General features: G+C 42.7%; 1 protein-coding gene across 1 annotated transcript in view; it reads left to right on the forward strand.

The window, feature by feature from the left end:
• Positions 1–1,959: 1,959 nt before the first annotated feature.
• The window catches only part of LOC111951843 (GDNF family receptor alpha-1), a 114,990-nt gene continuing 101,605 nt past the window's right edge, over positions 1,960–15,344 (forward strand). Inside the window, exons 1-3 of the mRNA XM_023970088.2 lie at positions 1,960–2,431; positions 3,112–3,414; positions 4,055–4,138. Of these exons, the coding sequence (XP_023825856.1) occupies positions 2,392–2,431; positions 3,112–3,414; positions 4,055–4,138 (427 nt within the window). The 5' untranslated portion in view covers positions 1,960–2,391. The remainder of the gene's footprint in view (positions 2,432–3,111; positions 3,415–4,054; positions 4,139–15,344) is intronic.

Genomic DNA, 15,344 nt, shown 5'->3' on the forward strand with positions numbered 1-15,344 from the left:
ATTGACTTCAATTGTACCATAAATAATTAGGGGGTGAGATGTCTCGCTTCCTTTTCCGTGTCTGACACATAGCTCGTGTTCCSCTGCTTAGACGTTGCATGCATCAACCAATGGTTGCATGCCACATCATTGACTGTGCAGCTGGGCACTAGATTGCTATAATATGTGGTATCATGTAAAATACCTATCCAGGTGTTGTAAGATCTGGCATGCGTCAGCAACGTCTGAGCAGGGGAACACAACCTTAGTCTTCTCTTTCACACTATCTGTAAAAATGTAAATAGCCCTGCTCTCTCAGCTTCCCATTTGTGTATTAAAGGATTTAGTCCAGTTGATATGGTGGAGTGGAGGGGAACATTCATTCATTGTTGATTGTTTCGGTCAACAGTCAATTGGGTCTAACCATAGAAAATTCCTTTAACATTGCTTCTGTGTTTAGCCTAGTGAAGGACTGAAAACTAATCAATAGGGCATGTATTACATCTCACTTAATAGGATGTGTATCTGTGTTATTCTATGGTCAACGTTAAAAGTGTAGGCCTAATATAGAAAAGTATGTAAAATGAACCTAATAGGYCAAATTAAATATGTTAAAATGTTCATTATCATAAACCACTCAATTTTTGTGATTTGTATAGCCACCAATTAATTCAGATAGTTTCATATTACATTAGCCACGTCTAGGCTATAGTGATTGCATTATTTAGCCTATAATCAGATGCAAGTTGAGGCTTTTTTTAAACCAACAGATGGCGATATTCACCCATGTTCACGTTTTATAGTCGATGTCAAGAGTGGATAGAAGGAGCGCACTGGTGGCTCTACACTCTCAGCTCTGGAACTGTATGGTACTGTATGGTTTGCACTGCAGTCAGCAGCACACATCAGATAGACAATTTAGGCTCCGTCTCCTTTTTCAATCCACGCTCCAAATGGCTAGCGAAAGCGCATCCTGAGCATAACAAACACTAAGTTAGCATTAATACGCGACGATCTGAATAGATTTTTCAATGTGAAAAGGGAACAGTGACAGGTTTCCGTCGAATTGGTGGGATTGTGTAGAACCTGTCTCTTATACACATCTAGATGTGTATAAGAGACAGCATCAACAACGGTCGCCCACGAAGCATCGTTACCCATCGCTCCACAAAGGCCACGGCCCTTGCAGAGCAAGGGGCAACCCTACTTAAGTCTCAGAGCAAGTGACGTAACTGATTGAAATGCTAGTAGCGCGCACCACCGCTAACTGGCTAGCCATTTCACATCCGTTACACTCACCCCCCTTTCGACCTCCTCCTTTTTCCGCAGCAACCAGTGATCCGGGTCAACAGCATCAATGTAACAGTATAACTTTAGTACGTCCCCTCGCCCCGACACGGGCGCGAACCAGGGACCCTCTGCACACATCAACAACGGTCGCCCACGAAGCATCGTTACCCATCGCTCCACAAAGGCCACGGCCCTTGCAGAGCAAGGGGCAACCCTACTTAAGTCTCAGAGCAAGTGACGTAACTGATTGAAATGCTAGTAGCGCGCACCACCGCTAACTGGCTAGCCATTTCACATCCGTTACATGCGCATGGGGTTGTCTCTCTCTAAAATTTGAGTGTGCGGTTTTGACTAAGGTATTGGGGATAGTCACATTAACACGTTTTTTAACCTCTACATGTTGTAGCCTACTCATGAACTCTCTGTGACTCCATGAATAATATAATATTGTAAATTATAATGGTGTAGCCTTGTCCTAGGGCATGAATCAAGACACTATAATATTTTGATACAATTTAATGCAGAATCAACAATCAAAACGATTGCAAATAGTGTCATACTCTATGTTTTCACAAATAAGATATTGCGTATGTATTTAGCCTCACATCGACACTGTATTCCAGAAATAAAATGTGTCTGAAAGTTTGAATTGATCTACTTGTCATCACCGAAATCCACGTTGAAACGCAGAAGTTCCACTGCCTTGCCGCTGCTGCCGGATTGGGGTTACTGCACTATTGAGCAGTSGGCTACAGCATCCTCGCGCGCTAAGACACACGCGGACATCCTACGAGCTGGAGTTCCCGAGAGCACTCGCCGGTTCGTTTTGTCTCCTTGTGATCTCTTATCCAGGTCTTTTATTTAGTTTTTWAACGGAAAGGAAATCATTCTGTGGTTGATGGTATCGGTTGTCTGTCGCAAAAATTGGAGTACTTTTGGGTCGGAATGTTTTACGCATGAAGTCAGCTGGATGTGTTCTGTAGCCTATGTCGGACCTCATCCACCCGATATTTTCAATGGATTTGAATAGAGTGGAAATACCTTGGGAATAAAATCACAAAGTTTTTTTCTATATGTTCTATAAATTCCATTGTAACAAGGCATCACACGGATACCAACGCAATGATTTTCATCACACTTTATGTCGTGCTGCCTCTTTTAGGTAAGTTTTAGTTTCTCAAGGCCTATTACTTATGAATATGACTAATATATGCTATACATGCCTAGAATATGCATTTTTAAATTGACAATAATAAGAAATTAGAGGGCAGCTGAGATGAGTACATAGGAAACCTATAGTGATCGTTGTGGAGAGAGATGGTCCACCATAATGCGGGCCATGCTCACTGACTACTGAAAAATCAATTACGAGCTCATGTAGCCTAATCGAAGTGAACTGAGTTCTAATTCTGTAATAGACACAACTAAATACAGTGGCAATTCATTACCCGTCTCTCATGTATAGCCTATATACACTACTATAGCATACATTGCAAAAGCAAAAGCTTAACATGTTTTACCCGTTTCATATTTAATAACTTTACTTGTCCTCAGCTGATTTKTAAAAATATTTCACAAATGTATAGGGTATGCGATGCATTGATCACTATGTCAGTGACGAGTAGCCTATATGACATGTTTGTGTTGTTGTTATTGTCACGGAGTTGCGCGCTAAAATACGCTCAGTACAGCGTTAATACACTATGTTAATCTCTAAAGCAGCTTTCATTTGGATTAATCTCTGAATGTTTATTGTGACTAAATCCCGTATAGCCTACAATATTTAACATTTAAACGACAGAAACATTATTATTATTATCATTATTTATTCTCCCCAAACAGATGTATTGTATGCCCAGGAGAATGTCCTTTCTGGTCCCAACCGCCTCGACTGTGTCAAGGCGAGTGAGCAGTGTATGAAGGAGCAAGGATGCAGCACCAAGTATCGGACAATGAGACAGTGCGTTGCTGGGGGGAAGGAGAGAAACTTTAGCATGGTAGCCGGACTGGAGGCGCAGGACGAATGTCGGAGCGCCATGGATGCTCTCAAGCAGAGCCCCCTGTATAACTGCAGATGTAAAAGGGGTATGAAGAAAGAAAAGAACTGCCTTCGCATCTATTGGGGAATCTACCAGACTTTGCAGGGTATGCACTTTGGTATCATTGCAGTTGGCTACAACACAACAATCACACATTGTCAGAAGTCAAAAAACAAACATTACCCAGACCTGCTGTATGAGTAATGTATTAACGGACCATGTAAACTGCTAAAGCAATACCGTTTCAGGGAGAAAACACCACATTATTGGGTGCGTAACTTTCCCGCCTGTGCGTAATGGGAAAGGAGTGGGGTAATGTCCTTAAAAAAATATCTTAGAATGAATCGAGTGTAAAGCCCTTTGGCACTCGTCATCTTGCAGTAGATCGTACACAAAAATTGTACTGCCTAATGCMAATGGCCAGTGGGGCAGAAGGGGTTCTCAGTTGCTGACCAATATGCCTAATCAACCGTAGCCTAACGAGTAGTAGAGCGTCATGGAAATTGACTGACCTAGATACCCATCTCATGTGTATGCGCATGTGAAGAAATGACAAGACATGGTAGCTTACAAACATTTAGTGAAAACAAAAACCCACGTGCTTGCTCTTTAAATAAAATYTATATATATTTATGTATGTGTGTATGTATGTATGTCTGTCTAGCTGGTTGTCTGCAACATTTACATGCCTATTAACACTGCAACAGTATGTTAAAAATCACATTGTATTTCAATATTCCTTTCAGGGAACGATTTCCTTGAGGACTCTCCTTATGAGACCATGAATAGCCGGCTGTCTGACATATTCCGACTGGCCCCCATTATTTCAGGTAAGGGCATGGATTTATTAAGAGTTTACTATGGTGCAACTTATTTAAAAGTTCACAAACGGACACTTGGCGTCTTTGTGAAAGTATACAGATGAAATGCTGGCTGTGCATGTTCTTAGTGAAATTGTGTTTTAAAAAATGTACAATCCTCACACTTTCCCTCTTTCGCCCCAATGAAATGCATGCCCATTGTTAGTGCATTTGCACGGGGAGCTATAGTTCTGAGTGTTCACTGAGAGCTCAACACGGAGTGTGGTGGTGTGGAGTTGTAAAAATGTAAAAAAGCGTCAGGTTGTAGCATAGTTTATTGAGCTGGGTTTAAATTGTACATTGAATTGTGATGGTCATATCAAATCGATCATGAATGCGGGGAGGGGGTATCACATAGGACACCGTTACACGCATTGGTGGAGTGAGTTTATGTTCAATTATGAGCCGCCTCTAGATGGCAATATTTTCCCTTGTTCACGATCTTACAGGTGCTATCCATGGAAGCTATAGCGGCCTTTGACTTTACCTTGGTCTTTGTTGTGAGAAACTACAATCCGGTGCTGGTGAGGTGCCATGTTGTGTGGCTGGTGATGGAGAATAAGAGAGCTAATAAGCACATAAAAATGTAACACAGAGATTTGGCTCTATTTAGATTTACAATCAGATTGTGAATATGAAGGGGAGCTAATCTTTTCATTCATTTCCTGTCCTAATTTAAATGGACAAGACTGTAACACTGAGCAAAAGTATTGTTCTTGCCTGCAAAAGGAATCACCTGTTAGTATGTCACTTGTGGACATACTTTTGTAAATAATATAGTAGGCCTACATTTCTCAATTACACTACATCGCCAAAGGTATGTGGACACCTGCTCGTGATTCCAAAATCATGGATATTAATATGGAGTTGGTCTCCCCTTTGCTGCTATAACAGCCTCCACTCCTCTGGGAAGGCTTTCCACTAGATGTTGGAACTTTGCTGTGGGGACTTGCTTCACTTCAGCCACAAGAGCATTAGTGAGGTCGGCACTGATGTTGGGCGATTAGGCCTGGTTCGCAGTCGGCGTTCCAATTCATCCCRAAGGTTTTCGATGGGGTTGAGGTCCGGGCTCTTTGCAGGCCAGTCAAGTTCTTCCACATCGATTTTGACAAACCATTTCTGTATGGATCTCGCTTTGTGCACGGGGGCATTGTCATGCTGGAACAGGAAAGGGCCTTCCCCAACTGTTGCCACAAAGTTGGAAGCACAGAGTCGTCTAGAATGTCATTGTATACTGTAGCGTTAAGATTTCCCTTCACTTGAACTAAGGGGCCTAGCCCGAACCATGAAAAACAGCCACAGACCATTATTCCTCCTCCACAAAACTGTACAGTTTACGCTATGCATTTGGGCAGGTAGCGTTCTCCTGGCATCCGCCAAACCCAGAGTCGTCCGTCAGACTGCCAGATGGTGTAGTGTGATTCATCACTCCAGAGAACATGTTTCCACTGCTCCAGAGTCCAATGGCGGCGAGATTTACACCATTCCAGCCAAAGCTTGGCATTGCGCATGGTGAACTTAGGCTTGTGTTGGCTGCTCGGCCATGGAAACCCATTTCACTAAGCTCCCGACGCACAGTTCTTGCTGACGTTACTTCCAGAGGCAGTTTGGAACTCGGTAGTGAACTCGGTGGTCCCGTTCTGTGAGCTTGTGTGGCCTACCACTTCGTGGCTGAGCTGTTGTTGCTCCTAGACATTTCCACTTCACAATAACAGCACTTACAGTTGACCAAGACAGCTCAAGCAGGGCAGAAAGTTGACGAACTGACTTGTTGCAAAGGTGGCATCCTATGACAGTGCCATGTTGAAAGTCACTGAGCTCTTCAGTAAGGCCATTCTACTGCCAATGTTTGTCTTGGAGATTGCATGGCTGTGTGCTCGATTGTATACACCTGTCAGCAACGGGTGTGGCTAAAATAGACAAATCCACTATTGGCCATGTAGTGTATATATCTTGGAAGCATAGACAATTATGGTTGTTCCTTTAGTTAATTATTTTTTGTATATTGATCGCTAAACGGACAAAATCAAGGGGCAATTTTGTTAAGTCATCAATGGCGATAGAGAGACATAAACTGCAGCAACATGATGTGTCCTTGGGCAAAGACCCAAATAACGTTTCTAGGACAAATACTCTAATTACAGAAAAGTGGAAATTAAACATTAGTCATTATAGATGCCTGTCAGAATASAGCCAAACATCAAAGCTACATTTCTAGCTTCTTGGGAGCATAGTTCATATCAAGGCATATAACAGCCCAAGACATTTCCCCTCTGAGCTACCAGAACAGAAAGATTTATAGGAAAGCGCTCAGCATTTGAAGGTGCTCCTTATTCCCCTTTGAAAAGCTCTTTATGTTGATTGACGGTTGCACATTTCTCTCTTAGCTACGTGTCCCACAGATCATCCGTACTTGCTTATCATGGGGGATTTATGGGCCAGGCAGGATGAGAGGGACACCCTATGGGTGAGAGGGGTGACAGGACGGGTGTCAGGGAGGTTTAGGTCAACACAGTGCCTCCCACAGGCCCTACTTCCAGGCAGCCCTATAAAATGGCTGTCTCCGTAAGGCTGAAAGGACTCATAGATCAGCTGACTGATTCATAGTGGGGAACAAAGGGAGGCATTGTGAGATGTAATTAATCTGTAATAGGCCCCTGCTTTGGCCCTGAGCCTCATAATCTCCAGTGACACTGGTCAATCTCCTCAGAACCCTCCTGATTATAGTGGGCTTTATTCCTGATCTTTCCTACACACTGACCCCCTGTCCCCACTGTCCCCATTCCCACCTCCACTCTGGGTACTGTAGGCCTCTGATGGACTGAACCAGACATAAAGCTGGAACAATATCAGTGAAGCTTATACTGTAGGGTACACAGCTGCATTAAAGCACGCTGGCTGTCCTTTATTAAGTCACATGAGAATAGAATAGAGTAGCATTAGAACAGCAGCTCAAATGTGTGAAGAGGATGTGGAAAGCCCAGACCGTGATTGCATGGACACACACACACTTGCGCATAMATACACACACACATGCTTGCGCACAGCGCGGACATGTGCGTACTGACAGCCACACACACCCTATCAACGATTTTTTTATGGAAGAGCTCCACAGGTAAGCAGGCAGGAGCCATCCAGGGCAGTCAATAGCTCAGGAATAAGGCTCTATTCCATCATGTCTGGGACAGGGCCAAAGACTCGTACTGCACACAAGTACACAGACACAGACACACAGACACAGACACACACACACACACACACACACACACACACACACATATACACTGAGTGTACAAAACATGACATAGACTGACCAGGTGAATCGAGGTGAAAGCTATGATCCCTTATTGATTTCACTTGTTAAATCCACTTCAATCAGTGTAGATGAAGGGGAGGAGACAGGTTGTGTAGGTGTGCCATTCAGAGGGTGAATGGGCAAGACAAAAGATTTAAGAGCTTTTGAACAGAGTATGGTAGTAGGTGCCAGGTGCACCGGTTTGAGTGTGTCAAGAACTGCAACGCTACTGGGTTTTTCACACTCAACAGTTTCCCGTGTGTATCAAGAAGGGTCCACCACCTAAAGGACATCCAGCCAATTTGACACAACTGTGGGAAGCATTGGAGTCAACATGGGCCAGCATCCCTGTGGAACGCTTTCGACACCTTGTAAAGTCCATGCCCAGACAAAYTGAGGCTGTTCTGAGGGCAAAAGCGTGTGCAACTCAATATTAGGAAGGTGTTCCTCATGTTTTATACACTCAGCGTACATCCAGTTCTAAGTTAATTACATTATTTTCAAATATTTTCTCCAGGCAGGTAGAATGCTTTTAGCCTTATGTTGAGTCAGGGTGAGTCACTTCCCACTGGGCAAAAACTGGTTGAATCAACGTTGTTTTCACGTCATTTCAAGCAAAAMAWTCAATGTGATGACTCTGAATTAATGTGGAAAACTAATTTGATTTGCAAAAAGTCATCAACGTAAGGGAATTTCTTTTTTCACCCAACTTTTAAACTTAATCCAATAACATGGTGATATCTTTTTTAATTTAATGTTGAATTAACGTAAATTRACAACTCAACCAAATGTAAATCAAAACCAAACATTGAAATGACGTCTGTTCCCAGTAAGTCAGTCTCTTAAAACCTCCTAAATGTAATAGCAAAATGTAGATTTCCGCCTAAATAGACATACCCTAAAGTAACTGTTACTCGTGTGTAATTACATGACTCTGTATATTTGGAAAGAAGACATCTGGTAGAAGTTACATGGTTCAGAATACACAAGCACACACAAAATAACMTTTTTTTTGTTTTTTTATGTTAAAAGTCATCTTTCATTGACAAGCTATAAGTGAATGATTGATGCCCAGAGCTGGAAACAAATCAGATGGCTTCTACAATATTTGAACAATATCAGAAAAAAAATGGGATTGATAGACCCAACTAGAAAYGAGCAGATGTTTTAGTAAGTAGTGTCAGATGTGGTCACGGGATGTTTCCAAKTGTCCCTGAACCTCTCCAAAGKGGCTTATGTCTGAAAATTAGATAATTCCAGTGATATTACATATTTGCAATCCCTAAATGCTATTTGTTCAATATAAAAACACAATTTCTACCATATCAACCTCACTCAAACATTTTTTCAACCTCTCCAAAGTACCTGAATGTTTAGTCTAGGCATATCCACTATATTGATCCCACATACAAATTAAATTTTTACAAAAACAGTGTAAAAGCAACAGGTATACATAAAAAATATACAAAAGTGTCTTATCAAACACAAACTTGGTTACACACGTGTCATTCACTAAAAAAGGTGCAAAAATAGAGAAAAGCTGAACTATTTACAAATGGCATTTGTGTTCCTTTTACATCCCAGGTGTAGATGATTGGATTTCACTATCACCGTTGCTTGTGCATATCGTGATAGTCTTTGAAGCAGTCCCTCTCTGCCAGGAAACAAAAAGCGAACTGGCATTTTGGACAGAAGATCTGGCATTTCCCCCTTTTCCCCCCCTGTGTTTTGTTCAATGCTTGCAGTTCTTCCTTTTGTCTTTTGGCATGTGTGTTGGATAGTGGCGCTCACCTTGAGTGGGGGTGTCTTGTGATGGTTGTGAGGTTGCTTTGGGCCCCCAATTCAGCCATTTCCAACACCAGCTGCTCTCGGAAAGCCAACTGGGAGAGGGGTTTGACCTTTTGCTTTGGCCATCTGCTTGTGGAGAATGAAAGCATTTACTGTAGCAATGTCCACAAAGTGGTAAAAAAAAGTCTTATACCACTTCCTGGTCTTGTGGAGGACCTGGTAGTAGTCTGGTAGTAGTCTATCTGAGCATCGGATAGGTCGACACCCCCCATGCTGGCATTGTAGTCCTTCACAGAAACGGGGACATTCTTCCTTTTTCACCCTCCTTGAGACATGGTCGTTATTGAATGCCTTATGCTGTGTGGTGAGCATGGTTACTTCCCTAGTGTCCTTCCATTTCACAAAAAGCAGCTTGTTAGTCCTGATCAAACGTATGGTCCCCCTCTCCGCTGTCTTTACCCTGTCGTTTACCTTGATCTTCGGGAAACCAATTCTGTTAGGAGGAATGGTGCCCCAATTTTATTTTTCAAGAGGTCTATGAAAAGTGGATATCGAACCATCAGACAGGGTGATTGACATAGCAGTGGGGGGGTGAAGACCTTGACCGGCGGGTGCGCTTGCTGGGGAGGGGTGGCTCCCAAACGTCATCACACAAATCCTCTGCATCTTCCACTCTGTAGTGAATAAAATTCAGAGATATATTGTTGTAAGACACACAGAATTTCAGTTGACTAAATTTACAAAACAACATTAATGTAAAGTAAACACACCAAGCCTAAACTTTATCTGTACAGTGACTMACATAGAAGGTGTCWAGCACACACACAATGCAAAAAGTAACACCTTGGAGACAAAGGCAGAGGTCAGAACCTCAACTTAAGAATGGCCATAAGAGTTCAGTGGTCTCTCCAAAGTTACAAGGATGAAACCTAGAACAGCAAACAGTGAACTAATATGAAACATAGACAATAACTACTTTGGAATTACAGTATATAACATAAAAATTACTTGTTACATAGGCCTATGTAAACTAAATCAAAATCCTCGTAGTCCAAATCGCTCCCCTAATCCGAGTCTGACCAGTATTTTATTCAAAGCTTCTATGTCGGTATACTTATTCATAGCTGTCTTCTTTTTAGCTTCCTGTTCGATATTCTTAGTTTTGACCTTTATTTCCCCCCATGAGAAGCCATATTTTATGCTGAAGCTATGAAATGAAAGCGATTAAATCTGTTTACAATGTAATGTAGCGTGCTTGGTGCRTCTCATGTCTGAGCCAGTTAGCTATAGTTCACATTACGCGTAAAAGGTTCTAGGCCTTGCTTTGTCCCACCCAGGTCAACTACATATCCCTGGAAAGCTTATCTCATTGGCTACAAGACTGTCAAGGTGCCATAGTAGCCAATACCCTGCGTAAGCAGGCAACATCATTGTCACGACCTGACCATAGAGAACCCTCTGTTCTCTATGGTGTTTAGGTCAGAGTGTGACTGGGGGGGTTATCTAGTGTTTAGATTTCTAGGTTGGTGGTTTGTGTGGTTCCCAATTAGAGGCAGCTGGTAATCGTTGCCTCTGATTGAGGATCATATTTAGGTAGGCTGTTCCCCCACCTGCATTTGTGGGATATTGATTGTTTGTTAGTGTGTTTGGGTGCTACGTCCTCACCGGCTTTGTAAGTTTTGTTATTTTGTTTTGTTAGGTTCACTAAAATAAATATGTGGAACTATACTCACGCTGCGCCTTGGTCCGCTCATTTCCAAGATCGTGACAATCATATTTTTAATGCGCAACAATATAGTCACTCGGTAGACATTCATGTTTACCTTGTAAGGTGTTTCCTGTTTGATGTTAACGTTGTGTAAAATAAATATTTTGACTCTATGGGCAGGTGATCAATAACGGTAGGTCACAGGCAGACAAATAAGACATTCTCATGGTCTGTGGAGTCCCAGCTTTCGGTGTGTATCAATGTGTTCCGTGTTTATTTCATTTATGCTTCACAACGCTAACCAGAATGTAGCTAGCAGCCATCTTGAAATTAGGTCATCGGCTCGGCCTGTCCTTATACATTTGTTTCCCCATATATTGTAGTAGGTCACACCAAAGATTTTAAGGCACAGTAGCCAAGATACTCAGATATCCGCAGACACCCTGCTTTTGCAGATAKGGGCTACCGTTCTCATATCAGACTGAATTGAATAAAAAACATCTAATAGGGTCCCCAAATATGGGGACTTTACATTCAAGAGGTTAATGTGGTGGAAGTTGCCACATGAGAAACTTCATCTGAAGAACAGAACAATCAAATTTTAGATTTGATTTCGATTTTCCATTTCAGTCACATTGAAAAAAAATACTTTAATAACATCTCGAAACACAAATGAATAAAATCAGCAGATAGCAAATTGGGCCTTTTTTGATGCAACACTCATTTATCACATCAGTGACCACATCATGCTTTGAGGCTGTAGCTGAGTTCTGTGCTTCTTCTTCTTCTAATACAAGTGGTACAGCTTGTTTCTTTCCCCTCCATTTCCTTACAGAAATCCTAAGTCTCTCTCAGGGAGAACTACCTGTATTGATGTCTGTGTTTCTACTCGATTAAATGGATCATTAAATGCTTCTGGGCTTCCGGTGTCTGCAGAGCTCATTGCTTCTTATTAGCAAGAGGTGCCATGCTGTTGTCTGTGCGCCAGGTTAGGGTATCGGTAAAACATACTTAGTTTGGAGTCGTTCCTGGGTAAAGGGTCACGGAAGCCACAACTGCTGTCATAAGACAGACAAGGTAGGTCATTTCAATCAAGGGAAATGGTTTACTCACACAGAGAGGTGGAATGCTCATGGATGAAGTACCAGACCATTGAATTTGTTTTGAACACTATTTTTTGTATGTTGGCATGTTTGCATGTGTGTATGGGTGTATGTGTGTATGCATGAGCAAAAAAGCAAACACGGAATAGAGGAAGAGCATTCAATGAAATGGTTCCTTTTCCGCCCACCAGTTTGCCATCTTGTGATGCACTGATCCATAGAGAAGGCAGTAAGAACCAATTTCTCACAGATTCAAGTGGACCATTATTCCCAGGCCATTTGCCCCTGCCCAAGAGGCAAGCAGTGGAGTAAATGGATGAATACACAGCAGAGTTACACATTAACGTATTCAGGAACACTCACTGGTCTGGAGCCTTTCATACTGACCAATGTGCATACTTTTCTTTTCCACGATCTTGAGAACTAGAATAACTAAAGGTTTGTTTGCTGTATGCGTGGCGTAACATTGGAGTTTGACTCGTGAAAGTGTAAACTCATTGGAGGTTGACTCGTGGAAGTGTACTGTAGCTTTAAACTGAAGAAAACTAAAATATGTTATTAAATGGTCTGGCTTATCGCCATGGAGATATAGCTACGGTACAATCACTTTGTTTGTAGATAAAGCCCCTTTAAATGTCAGACTATTGTCATTTAATGTTCAGTGCGCCAATGAGAAAAATGAAACCGGGGGGAAAATGTGACACAAAATGGAATAGTGAGTCTGCTGTGCAGGCGAGGCTGGCTGGACTGAAATTGCCTAAATGATGAGGTAGCGGTGAAAAAAGGATAAGGACATCAACAAATCTGTGAAGTACTACTATGAATGAAGATGAGTTTCTATATCACTCCATTATTTTCTGAGCCCTTTAGATGACCTTTCCCTGTTAAGTTTTGTGGTCTGAGCTGATGTTGTATCAGGATGATGATTATGAGCTCAGCACATAAACACACAACTTGGCATTTCAATTATTTTAAGGGTGGCTGTTTTTGGGATAAAAGCCGATTCTGACATTGTCTCCTAATTTCCTTGTCCTTCTTCTCCCTACTTTTCCCTCTTTCCATGTTTTCATTTCCTTCAGCATAAATCGTTAGAAACTGTGCTAAGGAAAATATTACAAGTGTCATTCGCTGCTCAGAAGCAATATTTTGTCTCATTCTGTCAAACTGGAGCCAATCCTGTGCTCTCTCTCTCTCTCTCTGAAGTCCTCAATCTTGAGCTGTGTATGTGTGAAAACATCAGTAGTAGTCCCAACCTTGCAGACAAACCACACAACACCTTAAATCCCCGTACTGACACGATGCTGAGAGCCTGTCAACACAGCTCACTACTGTTGGAATGCCACTCTAATAATGAACTCAGATCCCAGCGGTGTATGAGACCAGACTGCTGCTAGGGGTTCTTACAGAGTGAGAGGAGGGAGAGCCCACTGGGCACACACTGGTTAAATCAACTTTGTTTCCAAATCATTTCAATAAATTAATTATAACCAACTTGGAATAGACGTTTAATTGACGTCTGTGCCCAGTGGGAGGAATGGGAAAGAGAATAGCATATGTTGGTTGGACTCGGGAGTACCTCTGCTCTTAMTGGGGCTCCCGAGTGGCGCAGCGGTCTAAGGCACTGCATCTCAGCGCTTGAGGTGTCACTGGTTTGAATCCAGGCTGTATCACAACCGGCTGTGATTGGGAGTCCCATAGGGCGGTGCACAATTGGCCCAGCGTCGTCCGGGTTTGGCCGGTGTAGGCCATCATTGTAAATAAGAATTTGTTGTTAACTGACTTGCCTAGTTAAATTATTATATATATATTTTTAATGGTGTGGTTGGACCCGGGAGTAGCTCTGCTCTTAATGGTGTGGTTGGACCCAGGAGTACCTCTGCTCTTAATGGTGTGGTTGGACCCGGGAGTAGCTCTACTCTTAATGGTGTGGTTGGACCCAGGAGTAAGCTCTGCTCCTTGGAATGTGTGGTTGGACCGGGAGTAGCCCTCTGCTCTTAATGGTGTGGTTGGACCCGGGAGTACTCTAAGTTCTGAATAGTGTGGTTGGACCCGGGAGTACCTCTGCTCTTGATGGTGTGGTTGGACCCGGGAGTACCTCTGCTCTTGATGGTGTGGTTGGACCCGGGAGTACCTCTGCTCTTGATGGTGTGGTTGGACCCGGGAGTACCTCTGCTCTTGATGCTGTGGTTGGACCCAGGAGTAGCTCTGCATTTAATAGTGCGTTGGTAGAAGTATTTTGACAGTTTCAACCCTGGTTTCCAACAACCAACCAAAACCCTTCTCAATGGTATTGCTTTGGTGTTTGACTCTCTGTACTTTCCCCAACTTAAAATGTTTGTGTGAGATAAAGAGAATTGAAAAGGAGACGTGTTTGAAAACCATCTGCAGCATTTCCATATCGATATTCCATGTGCCAGCTGACAAACAAATGTCATTAAAATGGCTACTTTGATAAAGCAGCTCCCTTTGCCGCTGTCTGGTTGTTTGTGTCAAGATGTGTCAATCACAGACCAAGCCCGGGCCTCTGAAGTCTGGGTACAGCGGTGCTCTGTCTGTCAGAGTTGTGGCCTCAGCCTCCTTAGTGAGCATTGACTGAGATAGTGGTTCTATGTTAACGTTCCCTTACTCCCTCCTTCCAATTTTACAAGGTTATTCTGTTACACTAAAGACTTCCAAATCCTCCTAGAGTGTTTGCTGTCGAAGGGAGACATCGCATCTGAAAGCGAATCAATAGCCAGCCATGTTAAAATAGAAACTTGAGGCTGTGCGTACAAGAAACTATCGATTTGTCTTTTCGCCCTAGCTCTTCCGTTGGACTGGATAAAATTATAATCCCTCTGTTGCAGGGTGCACAATGCACATCGTTCTGGAGAAGTGAGGAATCTCCACTGGGTTGTCTTGACTCCTCCATTCTTATCGGCCATATTAGAAAATGTAGAGCAGGGATCATCAACTTGATTCAGCCGCGGGTAAATTTTTTGATGAGCGGATGGTCGGCGGGCGGAAACAAAATTACTTATAATTTGTAGACTGCAAATTGACCGCAAGAAGCCCAAACAGATATGTTTGACTGTGGAAACGTTGGTTATCAGGTTATTAAATTGTTGCATCTGAGCTCCTAGAGTGGCTGGCTATTGATTCTCCTTTTCTTTTTCAAGTGTTCTACTCCGCTAGCCAGCACCTCGCCTAAACAGGTGTTCTACTCAGCTAGCCAGCACCTCGCCTAAACAGGTGTTCTACTCCGCTAGCCAGCACCTCGCCTAAACAGGTGTTCTACTCCGC

This window comes from Salvelinus sp. IW2-2015, linkage group LG25 (assembly GCF_002910315.2).
Source record: "Salvelinus sp. IW2-2015 linkage group LG25, ASM291031v2, whole genome shotgun sequence".
Taxonomy (NCBI): domain Eukaryota; kingdom Metazoa; phylum Chordata; class Actinopteri; order Salmoniformes; family Salmonidae; genus Salvelinus; species Salvelinus sp. IW2-2015.